Source organism: Chenopodium quinoa, unplaced genomic scaffold, assembly GCF_001683475.1.
Source record: "Chenopodium quinoa cultivar QQ74 unplaced genomic scaffold, ASM168347v1, whole genome shotgun sequence".
NCBI classification, from domain to species: domain Eukaryota; kingdom Viridiplantae; phylum Streptophyta; class Magnoliopsida; order Caryophyllales; family Amaranthaceae; genus Chenopodium; species Chenopodium quinoa.
In genome coordinates, this window is record NW_018744239.1 from 11,480,731 (window position 1) to 11,504,519 (window position 23,789).

The 23,789-nt window shown below is 35.7% G+C and overlaps 1 protein-coding gene across 2 annotated transcripts; it reads left to right on the top strand.

The window, feature by feature from the left end:
- Positions 1-70: 70 nt before the first annotated feature.
- On the top strand, positions 71-15,578 carry LOC110694504 (probable lysine-specific demethylase ELF6). Of its 2 annotated transcripts, none has more exons than XM_021871690.1 (7): positions 71-1,606; positions 4,407-4,485; positions 4,668-4,735; positions 5,476-5,626; positions 11,176-11,735; positions 12,983-13,117; positions 13,510-15,578. In XM_021871690.1, exons 1-7 carry the CDS (start codon positions 454-456, stop codon positions 15,192-15,194), a joined length of 3,831 nt encoding a protein of 1,276 aa, XP_021727382.1. In that variant the 5' UTR covers positions 71-453; the 3' UTR covers positions 15,195-15,578. The 2 variants fall into 2 exon arrangements, with proteins under 2 accessions (XP_021727382.1, XP_021727383.1); XM_021871691.1 differs by having other exon boundaries at positions 11,179-11,735.
- The last annotated feature ends 8,211 nt before the right edge of the window (positions 15,579-23,789 follow it).

Below are 23,789 nucleotides of genomic sequence, written 5' to 3' on the forward strand. Positions count from 1 at the left end.
TAATCCGAACCATATACCAATAAATGTGAGAGACGCAGCCATCTTGCACCGCGTTAAAGCGTTATATAAACATTAAAATTGACCTCAGTCGCTCCCTTCTTCAGTTCTTGTCTCTCTAAAGAATCGCTGCTTCTTTGAAAATCCTCTGAAACGGTTTACTTCAGTTCCAGGTTACGTTAATTTCATACATTTCTACTGTCAATTTTCGTCTTTATTTTAATAAAAATTAATAATTTTTTGTCAGTTTTTCTTCAATTTCATCCCAATTATACTATGCTCTTGGGATTCTGTAAAATCTCATTTAATCATTTGGTGAGTAAAATTGAAAATTAAATTGGAATCTGGGGTTTATGCGAGAATTCTTGATGATTAATCGTAGAATTGCGGAGATTTGAAACTGTAGACGACATTGTTATTCAATTTTGATCGTGTAGTGTTGAATTTTGGGTTTTAATGGGTAATGTTGTATTACCCAAATGGCTGAAGGAATTGCCGTTAGCACCGGAATTCCGACCGACCGATACCGAATTCGCTGACCCAATTGCTTATATATCGAAAATTGAGAAAGAAGTTGGTCCTTTTGGCATATGTAAAGTGATTCCTCCATTGCCAAAACCATCAAAAAGATATGTTTTTGACAAACTAAACAAAACCCTTTTGAGAACTCGTGAATTGGGTTTGGATGTGAATTTGAAAGAAACCGGTGATTTGTCAAAGAGGGTAAATCAAGACAAGAGGCATGAGGTTAAGAATAGAGCTGTATTCACTACTAGGCAACAAGAACTGGGGAAAGAGGCAAAGAGAAGCAAGGGTGGGGTTGATGTGTCACAACTGGCGGCACAAAAGCAAGTATGGCAAAGTGGGGAGTTATACACACTGGAACAGTTTGAATCTAAGTCGAAAGCGTTTAGTAGGAGTGTGTTAGGTTCAGTGAAGGAAGTTACTCCTTTAACTATTGAGGCATTGTTTTGGAAAGCCGCTTCAGAGAAGCCTATATATATTGAATATGCAAATGATGTTCCAGGTTCTGGTTTTGGTGAGCCAGAGGGATTTTCGGGTTACTTCCGTGCTTGTAATAAGAGGAAGAGAATGTGTGGTCCAAGTCCTGGAGGTAGATCCTACTTGAGGCAACAGAGTGTAAACAAGGAAGCAAGTCTGTGTGCTGGGGTAGAAGGTGAAGATCTAGTGCCGAGTTCAAGTCCACTTGAAGCGTTAGAAAAGGAACGTATTGATTTAGAAGCATCATCACCAGATGATATTCCTCAATTTACTAAGCAGAGAGACCTTCGTGCTGATGCTGAACTTGAAGGTACTGCGGGATGGAAGTTATCAAACTGTCCTTGGAACCTACAAGTAATTGCTCGCTCTGCTGGATCACTTACTCGTTTTATGCTGGATGATATTCCTGGTGTTACATCACCAATGGTGTACATTGGTATGTTGTTCAGCTGGTTTGCCTGGCATGTTGAAGATCATGAACTTCATAGCTTGAATTTTCTGCATACGGGTTCACCAAAGACATGGTATGCGATTCCTGGGGAGCATGCATTTGCTTTTGAAGATGTTATACGTAAACAGGCTTATGGAGGAGATATGGACCACTTGGGTACGTCATTATTATATTATGTAGTATTTTGACTTGCTTTTAGTGCTAATCATTCAGGAGTCAGTGATGGTATCCCATGAAGTCATTAATCTATCCTAGTATAGTGATCCCATGATCAGATTATCAGGCAGATTGGTGTATGTAGTAACTGAGTGTTGGCCTGTTGGCTAACACTATTTGGTTCTGGATGACATAGCTTGTGTAGGCAGTTGGCTTTAATAAATTATGGGAGTGATTAATTTTGAATTGCTGGTGATAGATACTGGTCAGTATTATCAACCACCTAAAATGAGATATGTGAGAAAATGAATGTCTCATGCTTACAAAGACAGTATGGAATTAGAGAGTGATGTACCTCTCTTCTATTAACTTTCACTTGTTTTAGGAGTAGCTAGATTTTTCTGTTGTATGACTATCATAACTAGTTGAGATTTCCTTGGAGCAGTGTCGTAGTGATCATTATATTATAAACATTCTCGAAGTTTATGATGTTATGAAGAGCTTGAAGCAAATTCTTTGTTTGAAATAGGCAATCCTTTCTCTATTATTGAAGGGTCTTTCCGGGTTGATGGTAGTTTTTTTTTTTTTCCTTTTCCTTTTGATCTATCTGTTGAGAATAATGGTTGAAAACATCACCGGTGATTATATAAGCTCATAATGGATCAGAAAGTGTGTCTAATCATTGCTATACTTAAGACACCCTCTTATCCCTCTGTCTCTGGTGAGTTATAATGAGATGCATTTGAAAGACACTAAGGTGGATTACCCTTATTAAAAAGGAGTGGTAAGTACCAAGTGTTTCTTCTATTTATGGGTAATAGGTCTGTTGTGGTGGTGGCAGCGTAGAGTGCTATGTGGACTAAACTAAAGTGGGGAACCATGTTGAGGTATAGTTATGAGAGTGAGTGTATAAGTAATCTGAGTTTGTGCAGTCGAATCTTTGTTATGAATCCAACGTGACCGGAAGGGAGAAAGGATTAAGCAAGAGTTTGCTAAAGGAGAAAATGAGTTTGCTAAAGGAGAAAAACAGTGAAAGAGGACACTATAGGATCAATCAAGAGTTTGTTGGAGGAGAAAGAATTGAAAGAGGGGGATAGAGCAGACATTAAATAAGTTACATAAAGGATATATAGAGGGCAGCATAGAGGAGAGGCTAATAGAGAAGAAGTGAGGATAAGGTAAAGAAGCGAGGAAAACAATTAGGTATTTTAGTTTTTTAATCTTCTAAATCATACATTCTGTCCAATTATTCAATACTAATTCAGATTATGTTTGTTTTTGTTTCTTGTAAGCTGAATTTTTTTTTCCTCCATCAATTATTATGGAATGTTATGAATTGATGAATTTGTTTTACAAATTTTGTGTAAAATAACTCTTAAAATAAAAGTTGCTTATTTTTGTGGTTTTGAGATTTTTTAATTATATAACATCAAGCAAAATTTGCTGTACAAGCATTGTTTTAAATAGTCCCATCCCAAAATGTTGATTTATGAAGAAAAAAAATGCCGCTAACCCTGAATCTACAAAGGAAAGCCATTGACAGACTAGGATTGAGAATTCTATACTAATATCACAAAGAAAGTTAATGGGATTATTGTCCATTATGTATTTATATTAGTCTTAATAACATATTTAACCTAAACGTGATTAATTATGGCCCTTAAAATTGTACATGGAGGGTCATGATTCAGATATCTCTATATGATAGGGTGCTGGGGAATGCATGGTGGGTCTTGATATATGATATGTGAAGTTATGGTTGCACACCTTTATGGTATTTTGTTGGTTCGTACTTGATGTCACATTTTTGTGAAGCACTACTTTGTGGTGGCTCTGCATTGGTAATTCATTTTGGCATAGATAGTGGTGCACCTAGGATTATAAGTTTGTAAATCAAGGCAGTGAAGCCCTATCATTAGTGTCACAAATTGGCTTCTTGCATGCCAGCCTGCCAGGGCAATTTTTTTTGTGGCTGTGATATTGGTGAGAATGGAGCAGCATTATGGGCAGATGAGTTTGGCTGTAGCGACTGTGCATGATTTAGAGGTTTTTAAAACATTTTATTATGCATCCTAATACCCATGGCTCAATTCCATGCTGAATACCAAATAGCAATGAAACCAATGCTCATCTTAGGGCCTTGAATATAACTCCTAGCATGTTATAGTTTTCCGAGTGTAAGTAAATTTATTTAAATTCTACAGGTCCATAACATCAAAATGCGACTCCCTCCTAAGACTTGCACACTTGCCAATGCTTAACTTTGAGCCCATATATCTAATTATCTATCAATTAAAATTATGAAAAGTTGATTTGTTGAAATTCTTGAAAACATACATTTAGATAAATCTATGAACAACTTATATGCTAACATTTGTTATCATATGTGATTAATATATTATGGTTAAAGAAAAATATGTGAATAGTGGAGAAGTCAACATGTTGCATTTAACCTGAAACAGAGGTAGTACATGAAAATTCTCATTAATTTGATTGATTTGAACAATGTTGCTCCATCAGTCATGACAAAGAAAAGACACACTGTATTCTCAAAGAATTTGGAGCTGTGTTGTCATTTTTCCTCTTGTTGACTTAAAAAAAAATATTATTTGTTTTGATTGAGATGGCAGGCTTTATATTTGAGATGTAATCTCTATTGGACAACACACAAATGAATGACATCGAGTTGGTTATTGCTTCTACATTACCAACTGATATCTATTTTTCTATCTTCTTGTATGGATTCTCTTATTGGTTAAACTCTATACTATTGTAACTCAGGTAGTCGTCTCTTGTGCAGCTGCATTAAAAATTCTTGGAGAGAAGACCACTCTTTTGTCACCTGAGATGGTGGTTGCTTCTGGTATTCCATGTTGCAGGTATGTTTATTTTATAATTTGAAGTTCTGATGGCAAGATCGAGTTCTAGCGGTTTTGCCTACTTTGTTTTTTGTATAGTTTATTTTATTTTATTTTATGCTATATATGTTACAAATTGCTGCCCATCTTTTCTTTTCCTTCTTTTTTATTTTTTAGTATTAAATTGTATGCATCTTTTGTAGGTTGGTACAAAACCCTGGTGAATTTGTAGTGACGTTTCCAAGGGCTTATCATTTAGGATTCAGTCATGGTAATTACTTTACAAAATTGTTTATAGATCATTGCAAGTTTTGTGGCTATAATTATTAATGTTTAATTCACAGAATATTACATTATAATTCAATGTGGTGAGGTTTTAGCTTGTGTATGACTGTGCTCTACATTTCCAGCATGCCACCAAATTACCTCCGTAAATGCTGTAGATTATTGCCTTGTAATATTCATTGTTTTTCGCGAGTTATTATTAACAATACTTGTATGTAAGGAAAATTAGTTATTGTAAGAATATTGTATTATAGTAAGCTATGTGGGTTTACATTGGAGAAACAAAAGATCTGTGTTTGTAACATGTCTCTAATACCTTTATCTCTTGATGCATCAGCTGGATGTGTTTGATAATGTGTTGAGTTGCTGACTTTCTTATCATGTGGGTGGGGGTGGGAGGGGGAACAACACAAGCCAATATAATGATGCAACAATGTATAAGGTGAATGAAAAGTAAGTATACAATTAAAGGAGTGGGGTGGGTTGGAGGGGATTAAGGGAGCACAACTGCACTTGTCAACTAAGTGATGCGATAATGTACAAATACATTAGGAGAATATAAGTAAACACAAAGTCTGGCCTCTGTTTTGTCTTTTAATGGTTACTTTGTAATTTAGTTATCTTATACTTGATCTTCATATATCCTATACCCTTGGGCAGAGTATTGGCCTCTCATAAAGAACCCCTCTGTGATTCCACTGAATCTGCTCGTTGTAATGTGTGTAGGTTTTAATTGTGGAGAAGCTGCCAACTTTGGCACACCTCAATGGCTCACCATAGCGAAGGAAGCGGCAGTGCGGCGGGCTGTAATGGATCATTTGCCAATGCTCTCCCATCAACAACTGCTTTACTTATTGACTATGTCTTTTGTATTAAGGTCAGCAATGTTTTTAATAATTTTTGTTTCCCCTGCATATACAATTGAGACATTGTTATGTACTCCCACTGTGTTTTTTTTAAATTTTTGTTTTAAGTGCCCCATATTCCATTTTGAACAATTTAAATCCAAGTTTATATCCGTGAAAAGCAGAAATGTTTATCTCTGGGGTATTTTTGACTATTTATTTATGAATAGTAGGGACAGTTTTGGATTTTTCCACATTTTGTTATAATAAGAGACCCACCTTCTTCCTCTCCTCTAGCTACTCCACCACCATCAACACTGTAGACGATCGCTAGCACCATCATACCAAATTTCTTCCCCACTGCACGACCACTAGCTATGGAAATCACCACCACCACTTTTAAGTTTTCTGGCCACAAAAGTTACGGCGGCTAGCAAAAGCCTTTTCCTAAGGGTTCACTATGGCCTAATTTATATATTTTGCTACTATGGTATCTTTTGTTCCGCCGGCCGGCTTACCGCCGCTTCTAGGTGGGTTGATTGGCATGGCCATGGGAGAGGAGGAGAGAGAACGAAATATTTTGGTTTGGTGGTGGAGTAGCTAGAGGAGAGAGAAATATGGTGAGTTGTCACAATGAGATAAATGTTTTTGTTTCTCACGGATGTCCTGGAGCCAATGCTTTATATCTAATGTTAAAGTCGTCTCAGTGTATAGTTTCTAAAGATGGACTTTTTATAAACTTTAATTTTTGATAATTTAAGAAATTATTGGTCAGAATTCTGTGTTGGCAAATATGCTGGGCAAACTGGGGCACTTAAAAAAGACTGAGTGTAGTGGTCTAGATGGACTATATTAATTTGTTTTGAGTTATTGTCACATCTCAGACAAATAAGTCTAGATACAATGATTTTTATTGCACTGGAAGGTCAAGCTGAAAATAAAATATACCACACCACCCAATGCTTTTAAGAAGCCAACAACAACAATGTCAAAGCTTTAATCCCTATCAGATGGGATTGTGTGCTTGAACCAAATATCTTTATCTTTGGTGGTCGTCAACGAAGGTCCTCGTCCTCCATTGATTTCTATCAAGTGCTATATGCCTTTAAGAAGCCAACAACAACAATGTCAAAGCTTTAATCCCTATCAGATGGGATTGCCTGCTTGAACCAAATATCTTTATCTTTGGTGGTCGTCAACAGAGGTCCTCATCCTCTATTCATTTCTATCAAATGCTATATTCTCTTTAAGACTAAAGAGGGTATATTTATATCACCATATATGTTAAGAAAAAAGGAGGCATTTTTAATTTTATCCCTATAATTACATAGTGGCTCTGACTAGAAAGGATTTTTAGCACTTCACTCTATTCTGTTTTTGGCAAATCCTTTTTTATTACCATACCTGCTTACTCCACAATACTTACCTTTCCACTCACCCTTTTACTTTATCCACCTTCTTATACTTTACCAACTTATTACACTCTCTCTAATACACTATCTGTCTTTAATTACATCACCCACCTTTTTACAGTTTTTTTCCTTAATTCTTGTGCAAAAAGTAAATGTTTGGAACATTATGAATTGGGAGTAATAAGTACTGATAGACACTTCAATGAGATGGAAGCTCTATTATAATGTTTACAAATGCCTTTTAAGGTGTTCTATGTTTAAACTCACATGTTTTAAAAATAAAATCAGATGTTCTAAATTATTACTCATATTTTTTTAATCTAAAATAAGATGTTCTTAATTATTACTCATATTTTATAAATCTTAAATCAGATGTTCCAATTTTTTTTACTCATATGTTCTAACTCTGTTAAACCAATTGTTCTAAATTTTAAATCATTTATTCTAAATTTTAAAGTTTAATTCAACAAGAAAATTCAATCTTTTCCCCGTTCTCCCAAAATAATCCTAAGTTTACTATTTATTTTCTCATAGCGAGCCTATTTAATTTTTTTCCTCTTCCTCAACATCATTGATGTAAAGCTCCAACCATTAACAATGGCCTTCCTCTCTCTCTCCCCTCCTTCCTTCACCTCCCTGAACTTTCCCACCACCACCTCACCTCCCCGTCAACCTACCCGATTTCCCTGTCAACCAGCCAGCCCCACTACCCCCTCCCCTCCTTGTCAACCAGCCCCCCCCCCCTCCCAATGTCTTCCCCTTCCAATCAGCGCGCTACCACAACGTGAGCCACACTCACTATTTTTAATCGATTTGGGGCTGAATTTAAGCTTTTTGCGGACTGCTTATGCACTGAATTGGTTGCCTTGGAGCGTGGCATTGCTTGAATTGTTGATTGGCCAGCTAGATTGAAAGGTGGCAGAATAGATGCGTGTGGGTGCTGCTGTGGGTTGTTGCGGCAGTGAGATGAGGATGGTACAGGTGGCAAGCTAGGGGGAGTGTAGCTGCCGCTGTGGACGGGCAGCTGTTGCGCAGGGAGGTGCGTCAAGTTGGTGGTATGGTGGTGCGGGCGGTTTGGTGGTTGCTGCCAGTTGTTCTATGGGGTTGCTGGTGGCAATAGAAGGTCGGGCTGCTGTGCGATTGATGTTGGGTGGCTGAAGTGTGGTGGTGGATGGGGTTAATGGTGGCCATGAAAGGGGAGGAGAGATAGGAGCAGGAAGAGCAAGAGGAAGGAGAAGCAAGGAATTTTTTTATTTTTTTATAATTATTATTAGAATTAAAAGATTTAATAAAAAATAAATAATATGACCAATTAGGATGTGACATGTGGATGGTAACGGGTTATAATAGGTAGGGTGACCTGCTAGGGTTGTTGGGAAAAAATGGGTAGTAAACTTAGGCTTATTCAGGGTTATCGAAAGGTTTGATTATATTGAGAGAACACAGCAAATGTTGGATAATTCTTGTTAAATTTCCAATTTTAAATCATATGTGCAAAAATATGACTGAAATTCAATGTGTATTTTTTTTGTGCATAATGAGCATAAATTTTACTAAAAAATAGTAAAGTCGTAAATCAAATTTGCACATTTAGTAGAAAATATATGCACATTCATCCTTCTCATTTTATATATACAAGCTAAGAGACACACGCACATTGCGTCTGAAATATAAAAATCTAGATGGCTTGAGTCTCCTTTTTTTGCCTAAAATATTATCTACCTTATTTGGGTTTGAAAATTGATGAAATTGTAGAGGTTAATAGTAGGATATGACTTCCTGCAAAAAATAAAAATAAAAAATGGAAGTTTTTTTTTTTTTTTTTTTTTTTTTTTTAATTTTTTTAAAAAAGAATATGTATCTTTAAATTTTTGAATAAAGGATTTTTTGTGATTTTTAAAAGATGGTAGTTATAATTAAAAAAAATGGTAGTTTTTTTTTTCTTTTTTTTCTTTTTTTTTTATAAAAGAAAATAAAAGATGAAAGGGGTATTTTGGAAAAGTAAAATTTATCACCAAAACCTCCTTTCAATTTAATATGTATATATATATATATATATATATATATATATATATATATATATATATATATATATATATATAGGGGAGGGATCCCGTGAGAATAGGTCCATATGTGAGAACACAAACTTATATAAGAATTGATCTAAAATTTAGAACATGTTTGTACAAATTTGGAACATATGAGTTAAAATTTAGAACATGTGACTAAAATTAAAATTTAGAACATATGAGTAATAATTTAGAACATATGTGTGAGTAATAATTTAGAACATTTGATTTAAAAATTAGAACATGTGAGTAAAAATTTAGACAATTCGCTTGACTAAATTTAGAACATATGAGTAGATTTTAAAACGTTTAATTTAATATTTAGAGCATGTGAATATAAATTTAGAACACCAAGTATAAAATATATAAAATGTGAGTAAAAAATTAGAATATATGAGTAAAAATTAGAACATATGCTTTAAATTCTAGAACATATAATTTAAAATCCTAGAACATATGTTTTAAAATTTAGAACATATAAGTTAAAATTTTGGAACAAGTTATTTAAAATTTATAACATCTAACTTAACTTATTTATGGTTTAGAACACGTGAGTACTAATTTAGAGCATCTGACTTAATTTGACTTAATTTGAATACTTGAGTAAATATTCAGAACATTAGATTTAAAATTTAGAATATACGAGTAAAAATTTAGAATATACATAGTGTTCTCACATAAGAAATGGTTCTCACATAAAGGAGGAGTTCTCACAAGAGCCTTCCCCTAATATATATATATATATATATATATATATATATATATATATATATATATATAGATTATGTTCTAAAAAATTGAACAATGACTTCTACCAATTAGATTCAACTTTTACATTATAAAAAGTAAGAAAATTTCATTAAAAATTTGGACTATCATATTACTTCCTCCGTTCTTTTTTACTTGACCCGCTTTGACTTTTATACTATTCATCATCTCTCCTTTGACCGTCTTTTGTTAATATGTAAGGAAAAACATATTCATGTGGAATCTTTTTGAATTTGTCTCAATAAGTACTATCATAATATATAAATTTTATAATTTTTACTTATGGAGAATTAAAAGTTATTGACCGTTAATGTTTTACATTGGCAAGTGTGATAAAAGAAACTGGTCAAATAAAAAAGAACAGAGGAAGTATTTAGTTTAGACTAATATTATTTTGAACCTCAAAATTCGCAAATTACTTGAAATTATGAAATTCTAATAAGTTTGTAATTACCTTGTTGCTTGTAGATGAGTAGGATGAGCAATTGAAAAAGATCAATGTGTAATTATGAATTTCTGATGACTTAGACAATTCTTTCTACACCAAAATTCAAACAACAAATATATAATAGTTAATACTTGAAATTCACATGGTAAAAGCTCAAAATCACAAATCTATACTTACCTTTTTCTTTCACGATATTTGTTGAGATTTCGCTGCAATTTTTCTCCGTTGAGTTTCATGTGACAATTCACGAAATCTAGGGTTTTTCTTTTAACAATTCAAAAATTTGGAGAAATTAGTATACTTGTAGCCATTTTACTACATATTGTGAATAAATGTGGGTAAAATTAGGATAGGTTTGAAAATTGTTGACGAAGGATAAAAACTATTGATGAAATTTGAAGAAATCTTTGAGGAATTTCAAGAGACAGAAAATGGGGGAATTTTGGAGAGAGAAAATTGGGGAAGAAGATATGATCTGATTTAGTATGTAGGAGTTATTTGATTAATTACCATTATGCTTTTAATGATAAGTGATCTCAATCTTTAGATCTAAACCAATCTAATGGTTTAGATCTATTCTTATATAAGTAAAGTAAGACCTGGTAATTGGGTCAACGGGTCGGGTTCGGGTAAGTTTTCGGGTCATTGGGTAGAGTCATTTGGGTCATTACAATTTATGACACATGGGTCAAATTGGGTCAATTCAGGTTCTCTCTTTGTAACTCGTGTTTAGATTCATGTCAAGTCGGGTTAGCGGGTCGGCCAGGAATTGACAGGTATGGTGTTCTCACATTTATATATGTTGAATGATGATGATGATGGGGTGTGTGTGTAATTTTGTATTCATGCTTGTCTTATGTTTGTTTATTATACTTGAAATCTAGCAGGGTCCCAAGAACTCTGCTTCCTGGTGCACGGAGCTCTCGTTTGAGAAATCATTTGAAGGAAGAAAGAGAGCTATTGGTTAAAAAAGCTTTTATTGAAGATGTTCTCAAGGAAAATCATCTATTAAATACTCTACTAGGAAAAGAATCGGCATTTCGTGCTGTGTTATGGCACCCTGATTCACTTCCATCACTTGCCCGATACTCTCAAGCTGGAACTATTATGGATGCTGCCCCCATAAAAGGGGTTGATATGTCTGTCCAGCCATACAAGAGTGTGAATGAGGATAATCTCCAGCTAACCTCACATAGGAAAACTCCTAATGCCTTATGTCTGGATAGTAATGATATTTTGTGTGACTTTCAAGTTGACTCTGGAACCTTGGTGTGTGTTGCTTGTGGAATTCTTGGATATCCAATTATGTCAGTGGTTCAACCATCAAAGATGGCATCAATGGAAAATTTATCTGCAGTGAAGATGAATGTATCTGGGGTGGTTGATATTTCAAGACCATCAGATTCGCGTCACATTCAATGCAGCACTAAGATCTATTCTCCAGGTATGTCATCATAATCATAATTAGTTATAGCATGATTGGGTTGAATCACTTTTTTTCCTTTACTGCTATTATTCACTTGTTTGCAATAATGGTGAGGAACTACCTCCACTTCACTGGATGACCTCTTTCTCTCTGTATGCGTACTTGATTGATAGTCCAATAGAATCCGTGTGATTCAGTGCAGAAATTCAGTTTTATTGGCAGTTATTATGATATGTTTTTGCTAAAATATCCAAACCAAATGACTTATAAAAATTTGTTTGAACTGTTAGTTGCATAATGGTGAGCTAGTCAGCTGATTGCCTTTTAGTTTCTTCCTTTTTTTTATTAGGCATTACTTTATTTGGTAGCATTGGAAGGGCCGCATGGAATTGCCATGTCACTATAGAGTTAAGGATATAGATATATAGAGTACAAATAATAAAATTATTACTGTAAGATATTGGACAAAAATATGTTTCCAATATTTTATTACGATTTCTGTTCACACAATTTATAATACAAGTTAAGGCAATTAGAGAGTGTGTTTATGTTGGAGTGGTGTAAGAAAAAAGGTGTATAAAGTGTTGGAAAGAGTGTAAAAACCAAAAAAGTTTTTTTGTATTGAAAAGGTGGGAAAATTAAGGGAGTGGGGTGAATGAAATAAGTAGTAAATGAGGTTTGCCAAAATTTGATAAAGTAAAAAAATGTAAAGAACTTGGACGAATAAAGGTGTAAATCTCTCTGGAAGGGATAGTTGATTTTAGGAAATAAAATGAACAATTGAACATCAGGGATCATTTGACAATAATAGATCAATAGAGTTTAGAAAAGTTTTAAATAATTGTAAAAAGGACTATAATAATATGTTAGTCAAGGGTACCTTTATATATATATATATTTATGTATGTATGTATGTATGTATGTATGTATGTATGTATCTTCATCTGAATAATTCAAAATCTTTTAATATTCATACCGTTGGAAAGAGTTTAGGAAACTTATCAATAAGTGGAAAAAATGACCTTTATAATCTGTAAGCTAAGTTTACATTTTTTTTAATAATTCAAAATCTTCTACTATTCATACTATTGGAAAGAGTTTGAATTATACTTTAAAATTAGATCGAATTATCATGTACGACATGCAAAAGTAAGGATGTTTTGAATAAAAGAAATGATGTCTCATAAGTATGTTAAATCTTCATATTTTTATCGTGTATCATACAGGTCTAAAGCTAGATTTAATGATTTCTTTATTTGGTACAGAGACCAATGATGATGAGACATGGGATACTTCTGGGTTTTTGAGACCGCGGATTTTCTGCTTGGAGCATGCTGTAAAAATTGAAGAGCTTTTAAGACCCAAAGGTGGTGCAAAGATGCTTGTAATCTGCCACTCTGGTAAGCCGTTCTTTTGTGTTTCTGTATCATCACTGGTGCATAATGTTGCTCTAAACCTTTCATCTGAACATAGTCAGCAAATTGTGGAGTTTTCACATGCTTGTTATTTTTCAGCCTCACTAGTCTTGGTAGGGGTTTAGTTCTGTACATAAGGACCTCTCAAGATCATTCCAAGTGATGTAAAAGTAGCTCACTAGCATTTTTGCAAATAAGTACGGATTGTGTTCGTGAGATTCACACTTTCATCTTTGTTTCTTGCTACGCTGATCTATGAACATGGGAACATTTTGTGTTTTTAAATCTAAAATTTGTGTCATATTTCTAGAGAATTTTCAACGACTTCCTTGATTTTGACTTTTACCTCCTGATCTTTTATTGCCTTTGTACTGCAGACTATCAAAAGTATAAGGCAAATGCTGCAGCTGTTGCTGAAGAACTCAGAACCTCATTTAATTATAAAGAGGTTCGATTTGATTCTGTTTCTCAGGAAGAACTGAATCTGATTGATATTGCAATTGATGAGAAACTTAATGACTCCCAAGAAGACTGGACGTCAAAACTTGGAATCAACCTAAGGTTTAGTGTCAAGACCAGAAAAGATAGTCTCCCAAAGAAGATAGAGCATGCACTGAATATTGACTATTTACTTTCCATTATGGCTCCTGATTCAAGAATTTCATATATCAAATGGTGTTCTAGAAAATCTCGGACAAAACAGAAGTCAAACTGCAGAACTCTTGCAACAAATTGTAATGGCAATCTCTCAAAGAAGGATGAGATTATTCATGTTACCAGCTCTATGGAAAGTAAACGAAAGGTACTTCTCCAATACTCTAGGAGGAAGTATAGGACTACATCAAGAACTTTTACTGGAGCAAACAATGCTTCTGATGCTGATCGTGGAAAGGTTAATGATCACAATGAGGACATTCCAGGGACTTCCTGTTCCAAGAGTTTGGAAAAACGATTTGTGGTATGTGAGGAAGTTGAGGCCCCTGCTCTGAACAGGGATCCTGTAATTAATGAAGCTTTTACATCTGCATCATGTGAATCCAATGTGCTCAGAATTTCTGGGGAGACTGATAATTTAAATGAGCACATGGATGCTGAGAGTTGTCCTAGTTTAATTGGTTCTGCTATGCCAGATGCAGGGATATCGAGCAGTGCTAGAAAGGGGGCAGGAGGTGAATATGGCTGCATGGCTAAAATAATTGATCTTGCAATGTTGTGCATACCTGAAGAGCTGAATGATGATCAGATTACTGTAAATTCAGTCCCAGACAACTCCTGCAATACGCTTGAGGTTTATGCTAATGCAGCGAATAATGCGGGTGAGAGTGAGCCTTGTAAACATGATACTACTACTGTGGAGGTAGATATGCATATCTTACCTAAGGATAACCTCACTGGTAGTTCTCAAACTGGTGAGTGTGCTTCTTCATTGTTGAGCATGCAGGAAAAACAGGAAATTAAGTTGGCTACTGCAAAAATGACTTCTAGGGATGGAAGCAAAAGAAGAAGAAAAGTAGAGCTGCAAACTGAAGCCCATAAAAACTTTATAAAAAGTCCGTGTGAAGGTTTAAGGCCAAGGAAGAATCGAAACGGTTTAGTTCATACACTTGATAGCAATGTTGCTGAACTTACAAAAGAAAAGCCCCTGACTAAAAAGCTAAAGAAATCTTCGGGCAGAGCTTCCTGCAATCAAGTGCTAGATGATAAAACTTCTTACAGATGTAGTCGTGAGGGTTGTCGAATGTTATTTAGGACAAAGGTTGATCTGTCATCACACAAGAACAACAAATGCCATCACAGAGGATGCGGGAAGAAGTTCAGGTCCCATAAGTCTGTGGTTCTTCATCAACGAGTTCATGACGATGAGAGGCCTCTAAAGTGCTCATGGACAGGCTGCACTATGACTTTCAAATGGGCATGGGCTAGGACTGAGCACATGAGACTACACACTGGTGAACGTCCATATCAGTGCAAGATTGAAGAGTGTGGCCTTACTTTCAGGTTTGTGTCCGACTTTAGTCGCCACAGGCGGAAATTTGGGCATTATGTAACACCTGCTTCATGATGCATATTTTGTGCATTTGATGAAAGCTAGGCTACTTAGTGAAGGATGATGCCAAGTTGGCCAATAGCAAGATGTACAGAGTAGTTATAGGTTTGAACGTGAGAATTAGGGTGTAAAATCTTTCATTTTTCTCCGGTACATGATTTTAGGTTTGAACGTGATGATTGAAGATTTTCTTCTGACTAGAAGATTAGGAAGTTCTTGGGTTTTTTTTTACATTAATTAAATTTTGGTTCTCATGAACTTAAAAAAAATGTTCATGGGCAATCAAATTTAATTCTATCTTGAGCGTAATATCTATGTTATTGGGTAGTAGCTTTTAGCAATTTGATTCAAACACTACTTTTGTTTTTTTACAACCAAACACTACTTGATATAAACAAAGTTTTGAAAATCTTACCGTTTAAATCTAAGGAAAAATTCCCGTCAAAAAAAAAAATCTAAGGAAAAATTGGTTTTAATAATGGAAAATTTGTCAAACACTACATTTTTACAGCATTTTTTTTTTTTTTTGTGAGAAAATACACCTAAAACCAGATTTTTTTTTGCGAAATAACACCTTAGGCCGGTTTCTCGGCGCTGACCCTTACGTGAAGGTCACATGCTCATACCCTTCCTTTCTTCCCCCCCCCCCTTTTACTCCAATTACTTTCTCTTTCCTCAAAACCACCTGACCACAGTTAGCCAAACCTGCCGCCGACATCAACACTACCGCTTAGCCAACCCAACCGCCGAAACCACTGCCAATCAACTTAGTTGTCATCACTGGCTATCCAAATTATTCTAAACCCCACCACGTACACCATCAATCACCCTCCAAAACCACTAGACCCACCATGAAAACAACCCAAAAAAACCTAAGCATCTCCATAAACACCCTTAACACCCTAAAACAAACCAATAGAGAGAGAGAGAGAGGAGGGTTGATAGCATTTTTTCCCCTTTCTTTCCTCCTATTAAAAACCCTAAACTAAGGTATATAAAAAACAAACGAAATTAATAACCAATTTCATTAACTTTAACAACTTACCTTCCTTAAAATTAGGTTAATTTTATAGCAATTTGAGCAAAACAATGGAGTTTGCCCCTTCAATTGACAGAATTCAAGGGTTGCTAGGAAGAATGAAGGAGAGAGAAAGTCTACTTAGAAGGGGGAAAAGGGAAAAAAAAGAAAGGGAGAGGTTTTTTCGGGTGGGTGGTGATGAAGGATAAGTTGGTTGGTGGGCGGTGATGGTGGTTAGGGTTGGCTAGGCGGTAGTCTTGGTGGTTTTGAGGAGGAAGAAAGTAATTGGAGGGAAAAAAGAATGGTTAGGATTTTTATGAGCAAGCACGTGACTTTCACGTAAGGATCGAAGCCAAAAAACCAGTGAATCCCCCTAAAACCGGCCTAAGGTGTTAACTTGTAAACAAATTCTGGTTTTAGGTGTGTTTTTACAAAAAAAATTTATTAGGTGGTTTTTCACAACAAAAGTGATTTAAAAGGTGGGTTTTGACAAATTTTCCTTTAATAATCCCAACTTTAAGCCATTTGCTTTTAAAATCAAAAATTTCGGTTATCATTTAATAATTTGAACTTTATAAGGTATTTGTTTTTATTGGTCCCACCACCATGTGATTGGTCAATTTTTTTTTTTTTAAAAAAAAACCAGCCCATCCACGACCCACTGACAATTCCACCCCTCCCACCCTCTGACAACCCCTTTAACACCACCCCTCGCTGGTGCCTAGCTCCCGCCCCTCCGTCACCTCTCCCTTTCACCTGAAACCACCATCCTCGAAACTCCTTGCCCTCCCCACAAAACCCTTAGAAAGCCCTTCCCCCACCTCCGAAACCCCAATTCACCCCTCCCACCACCCTCAAAAACCCCTAAACGTTAGGGTTTCGGGGGGTGTGGGGGGTCGGGTTGGAGGTTTGATGGGCTGGTGGAGGGGTTTTTAGGGATTTCGTGTGGGATGGAAGTCGAGGTGGGGAGGGAATGGGATGCCATGGGTGACGCAACGGGGGCAGCTGGGGTGCCGACAAGGGATTCTGATGGTGGGGTGTGGAGGGGTGCTGCCGGTGGAGGGTTGGAGAGATGGGGATGCCGGGTTGGCGGTTGTGGGATGGTGGTGTGGATGGGCTGTTTTTTTTTTTAGTTTTTTTTTTATATATATTTTTTTATTTAATTTTTTGACTAATCACGTGGTGACATGTGTGTATTAAACAAAAAAATAAAATAATAAGTTACCCCTTTAACAGGTTACCGGTCACTTGGAACTAATAAAAGGAAATATCCCATAAAGTTCGAATTATTAAATAATTATTCAAAGTTGCGATTATGAAATTGGCTCAAAGTTGAGATTATTAAACTAATTCAAGTCTAATTAATAGTTTGATATGATTTGTAATTTAGATGAATCTAAACTATAGAGAATGTCTATCAAGGAAAAATTCAGAAGAGTAATCCCACCTTTTGCAAGTTTTCTCAAAATAGTCCCACCTTTCAAAAATATGGAAATAATAATTCCACCTTTTCTATGATTTTCTCAAAAATGGACCCCCTTTATCTACGACTTGCAACAGTAGGTTAATTGGCCTGTGTGCCACTTATCGTTGCATATTGTGTGGGTTTCTATAAATGGGGATAACGAAGTGTATTCCACCATAAGTGTGCTCCTTTTTCTTCTATTAGATCTATTCTTTTCTAAATATTTTGTTGATTTGCTAAGAGGAAATCAAATTTTGATGAGTCTAGGTCTTCTTCTTCGAATTCACCAGCGAATACGGTTTGTAAAGTGCCACCACAACATCCAGTCCATAATTCATGTAGTAAAGCAAGTCACAAATTGTGGGAAGAAGTTCCATGGATGTTGTTTATGTCATGTAAGTACATGAACGTATATGTAATTCGGTTAATTTGTTCAATTTGAATGATTTTTAAAAACTGAATAAATTAGGATTTAATTTTGCTCTGTTCCTTTGTTTAGCACACAAACTGTGACTTTTTTAGGTGGGTAGATGAAGGCAATACGTAGCTTAACATTTTAGGTTGAAGACTTGAACTATAAATTGTTGGAGAAAGATACAACCATTGTTAGATTAGAGGTTGAGAAGAGAATGATAGAGGAAAAGATTAAAAGTTGCAACTAAAGAAGAAATTTTTTGAAGTTGATGTTCAAGAACTGAAGAATGAATTGTCCCATATGCGCATTGAAATGCTAAGGAGTTCAAGAAGTAAGTTCAAGAAGTAAGAACAATTTCTCACTTGATATGATGTTGTCTTGGATTTCATCTGGAGCAATTAAATAGGAATGGGACAAGGGTGTGTAATTGGATTTGGATTGGTGATAATTTAAGAATGAATTGGAGTACGTTATTAGTAAAGTATAATTGAGTTGTTTTTGTTAATAGTGTTGAATCCTTTAACCTTTTAATTTCTATGCAAATGAAATTCAGTTGAAATCACTTTTATGCAAAATAAAATTGACTTGAAATATGATAAGATAAACATATCATTGTCTTTCATACAATGCACATGTTTTATTAAAAAAAAACTAATTTTCATCACCATCTACATAATCAGCATTGTCATTGATACGCTGCACTAAATTATTAATCACAAATTGATTGGTTGGTCACTAAGTTGATTCCAAAAAAAGACATCACAGTTGCAATATGGTCACTGAGTTGGCTGGTGCATTGTTGAAGCTTGACTGAGTTGTGAGCTCATATTATTAGTGAGTACCCTTTAGACCACCCCTTTGTCCTGGTATGTTAGTCATTGCATATCAATCAGTAACAATACTCCCACTCCTTTGGAACCTACAAATGAAAGATAAAATAGTTTAAAAGTGTGAGTTATTAATAACAAATAACAATAAAATAAAGGAATGCACTTAAGATGGATGAATATTACCTTAGATGAAGCTAACCTCCTGCTTCTCGCACCTCCCCCACTTCTGCTAGTGGTACCCATTTTTTTTTTTTTTACTGATTTAGATTAAAGGTCAAAATACCACGTTAGTCGATAATTTGACTAGAAGAAAATTAGAGTCGCCACTCTATTTATGGCCAAATAGAGATGGTCTTTTATAAGGTCGTTTTAAATAGAAAATGACATTAACTCCACTAGATGAGGCACTATATTAGGATGATCTTGTGAAATTAAAGACCTAGGTATGAAGTATAAGTTTGGAAGATCGAACATCTGAAACTCATCTCTTCCGCTTTTCTAAAGAACAGGCTCTTAATAATACGTTGTTGATTGGTTATGGTTATTCACATACTTCTTCTTAAACTAATGCACAAAAACACCTAAGTTTCCACAATGTCAATCACATTCAAATGCAAAATTATTCAAATTATAAAAATAAAGCTTACGATGTATATATGGTGGATTTGAGCATTAAAGTTGCCCGACGTACCGTTCTTTGTGGGATTTGAATCCACTCCCAGATCAAAACCCTACGTAGTTCTATTAAATGTCTACCTAAACATGGTCTAAAATTTTAAACAAGGTTGTGAAAAGGTTATTTATTAGGGGTCGATCCATATAAGATTGTCTGAATGAAATTGAGCAATCTTGCTTTCAAGGTGGAGGTCAATCTATCAAGGTTGAGGAAGCCACTAGAAATACTGACACCATAGGAATTTCTTTGAGGAAAAATGAAATTTTTTAATATGAGGCTTCTCAATTGACGACTTTTGGATTGATCAGCTTTCGAAAAGAAGATTCTTATGATGATTGCTATATTAACCATATGTTGCTTGATTATTCATGATTTATTGTTATTTCTTGATCACGCCCCTTTTTGCAGGTTAAAAAGGAATTTGTACTTGAAATCACGCCTAATAAGATGATTAATAATTTGATTTTAGGCTAATATGACTTTAATTCAAGTGATCACCAATATTAGATTTGATTGTGCATTAATAATCAACCGACATAGATTAAATAGGTTTAGGATAAAATTGATGTATGTATGTTGATCGAAAAGCGCACATGAATATCAAAAGAACCAAGTAGAGACCTATTTAGGGCAGGTTTAACTTATCTTAGGTCAAATTCATACCATCATCCCCGAACATCCAGTCATGGTTCCAGACCAATATGGAGTTAGCAATCTCCGTGATTGTGAATGGGGTGTAACCTTCACACCCGTGAACAGTTTACAAGGTTCTAAAACTTGTTAGAGACTCTTTTTCTATAGCTTCTTTTCCATGGAGCGCCGCTATGCTTAAAAACATGACCCACATGTAAGGCGAAGAGGTAAAAAATTTCCCTATAGTTTTTTGGCGACTCCACTGGGGAGGATTTCTAAATTATTTCCTAAATTTATTTAGCAATTAATTAGAATGAGTAGATGAGACTTGAAAGATTCTTGATATTCATGAGCGTAATTTTGATTAACATTGTGGCATAAGCATAAAAAGGTACGCATTGGAAAGACCATCCATACTGCGTCAAAACATAGGAAATACATGTAGGAAAGGCCGGAAATATTTTTCACAACTAAAATAAAAAAGACGCTGCGAAAAATCGGAAAAAACATTGAATATGGACACTACCGTAGAGTGTCAGAACTGTTGCATGGCGATAGTGATCAACGCTGCGCGACAGCCTTGTCGCACCGCGACAGATCTGTCGCCAGACGATGGTTATTGTTTTCCAGCGACAGATTCTAGTGGTTTTGCGTCAGCCTATGGTCTTCCTGTTACGCCCGATTCTAGTATTGTCTTGACAATTTTACTTCCTTATTAAGTTTTTTCGACCTTTCCGAACCCGTATGTGTTTTACATATGGTTTTAGACCTTGAGAATTCACGCTCCGTCCACCTTAAAAACGCTTCGTGCAATAATGGGTGCATCCGAGTTTGTGAATTCACCAAACCATGGGGTTGAGTTTAACTCGCGGAATCCTGTCCATCGCGCCAACCCTTTTAAGATAAGGCTTCCGTTCGATGCATTTGAACTCTTAACCATGGACCCTCTTGGACACCATAATCCTTGACCATAGAGAACTAGAGCCATGGTTAGGTGGCAAACTCATTGCATCATATTGTGACTACTTGTGCATCTTTGTTTGTGATTAAACTAACCCTTGTGTTGACTTGTTTCTTGTAATTAAGTCTAAACATGCTTACCAAGGACTAAAAGGACTTTTCTTAATTAATTTGGTTAATTAATATGAACCTAATGAAGAAATATGCTCGACCTAGAAGACTATAGGCTTAAACCTTTGAAAGAATGGTTGAAACAAGATTGCGGTGACGTTCCAGTGATGGCGCGCCACTTTTCTTAATTAATTTGGTTAATTAATATGAACCTAACGAAGAAATATGCTCGACCTAGAAGACTATAGGCTTAAACCTTTGAAACAATGGCTGAAACAAGATTGCGGTGACGTTCCAGTGATGGCGCGCCACTTTAATCTGTAGCGCAGGATGAGGGCTCCCAACATGGCACGTCAATAACTGGCGCATCGCGATGGGACCAACGCCATGCTATGGTTCAGCTACTTCTTTCCAAGTCTTCGCATCGAGTCCCACTGTTATGATTAATCAGTTTAATGTCTGTACTTGGTCTTTCCCTGGTCTAGTTTAAGTTTAACCACGTGTCTAGTCCCATAGTCATCACAAGATTCTTGTAAATATCACTTTCACTCACGGGTCTTTGCACACACTTTGTACATGTCTTCCTTTCACACCATGACCGTGCTTAGAGTCTTGCATGCGTTGTTTTCCGTCATTTTTTTAGGGGGGGTAAGTCGGACAGTATCCTCCCAACATAAACTATGTTGCTTAAAAACCTTGTCTTTGCTACTTGATCCCCAAAAAATATGCACCCTTATCTTTGCTACTTGATCCTCACAATATATGCACCCATTTTTTGCCTTTTCAAACCCTATGAAGTACGAGTCAATTAGAGTCAAGTCATTAAATTAAAAGAGTTAATGGTTTAATTTTTACAGCGTTTGGTCGAGGAAAGAAGGGCGTCTAATTAGAGATAACACCTTCATACAAGTAATCTTTTTCCAGAACACGATTTGAAAAAAGAGGAAAATGGTGGCCAAACAAGAAGACGTTGACAAAATCCAAAAGACCGTAGATGATCTTGTTAAACTAGTTAAATAACTCACCACTCGAATGGAGAAGGCCAAAGACCCTGACAAATATGTTCCACCTGAGACAATCAAGCGCATCGAAGAGAGCCTAAGTCAAGTATCCCATGACAATAAGTATCTCGGCCTAAGCTCTAAGGGAATCTCACTAGAAAAAGAACTATTTCCGCACAAGTTCTCTGCTACTGACATCCCTTAGTTCAAAGCCATTGACAATCCTTAATTCCATTTAAAGACTTTTGAAACAATCATGGAAATTAAAGGGTTTGATAAGAAAATCTTCCCCCCACTTTTTCTCTTTTGTTAGAACCAGTATGCCAATAATGGTTATTTTCCATAGGTTTTGAGAAAATTACTACTTGGGACAGTATTACGCATGCTTTCATTGAAAGGTACAAATGTAATGTCTAAGTAGAAAGTGATCATAGGAAGCTTGAAATCCTTAAGAAAAAGGAAAATGAGGGCTTTACTGCATTTTATTTTCCATAGGTTATGAGAAAATTGCTACTTGGGACAGTATTACACATGCTTTCATTGAAAGGTACAAATGTAATGTCTAAGTAGAAACTGATCATAGGAAGCTTGAAATCCTTAAGCAAAAGGATAATGAGGGCTTTACTACATTTTACAATAGGTGGAAAGAAACTTCTGCCAGAATGATTGAAGTTCCAAATGAAAAAGAATCTGTGAGAATGTTCATTAAAAATCTCCAAGAGAAATACCAAAAGCACTTAAAGTATTAATGCAATTTGAACACTTTCAAGGCTGTCTATAACATAGGCATTGAAATTGAAGACGACCTTATAAAATCAAAAGCTGCTAACAATAGTAACAATAGTGGCTGGAAAAGAAAGAAGAACGACAATCCTTCTTCTTCCTAATTAACCCACCCACTCTAGTAACAATGTTAGCACCTACAATCTTAATGATGTCTTAGCTATGAAAAATCAAGGACCAAGAAGGCAACAAAGGAAAGAGTTCACCCCTATTGAGATGAACTATGACACCGCCTTCGATCGTCTCCATGATAAAGGATTGATCACTCCCATTGGACCTATTCAGGATCCAGCATTTAAAAGGAGATCCCCTAACTAGAATCCTAATGCTCATTGCAAGTATCATTAAGGCAGGGACCACACTACCGAGAGTTGTTAGAAACTAAAGGAAGCCATCCAATATTTGATTGATAATAACAAACTCCTTGTGCTTCCTACTAGCAAAAAGCCAAGCATTAATACCTCTCAACTTTCTGATGCATTGGCCATTATTGAGGATCAAACTCCTTTTGATCCATCACTCCTCATCAAGCCTATCGAAGAACCTTCCATGGAAGAGGTTGCTGCCATTGAATTAGAAGAGGAGGTCTTCTTCGATGCCATGACTGATATCCAAAGTGAGGCTAACAATGAAGACATTGCTAATCTCCATAAAAATCTTGATGGAATCCAGGCCGCAATTCAGGATCTTATTAGACGAATGGCAATCATAGAATGCC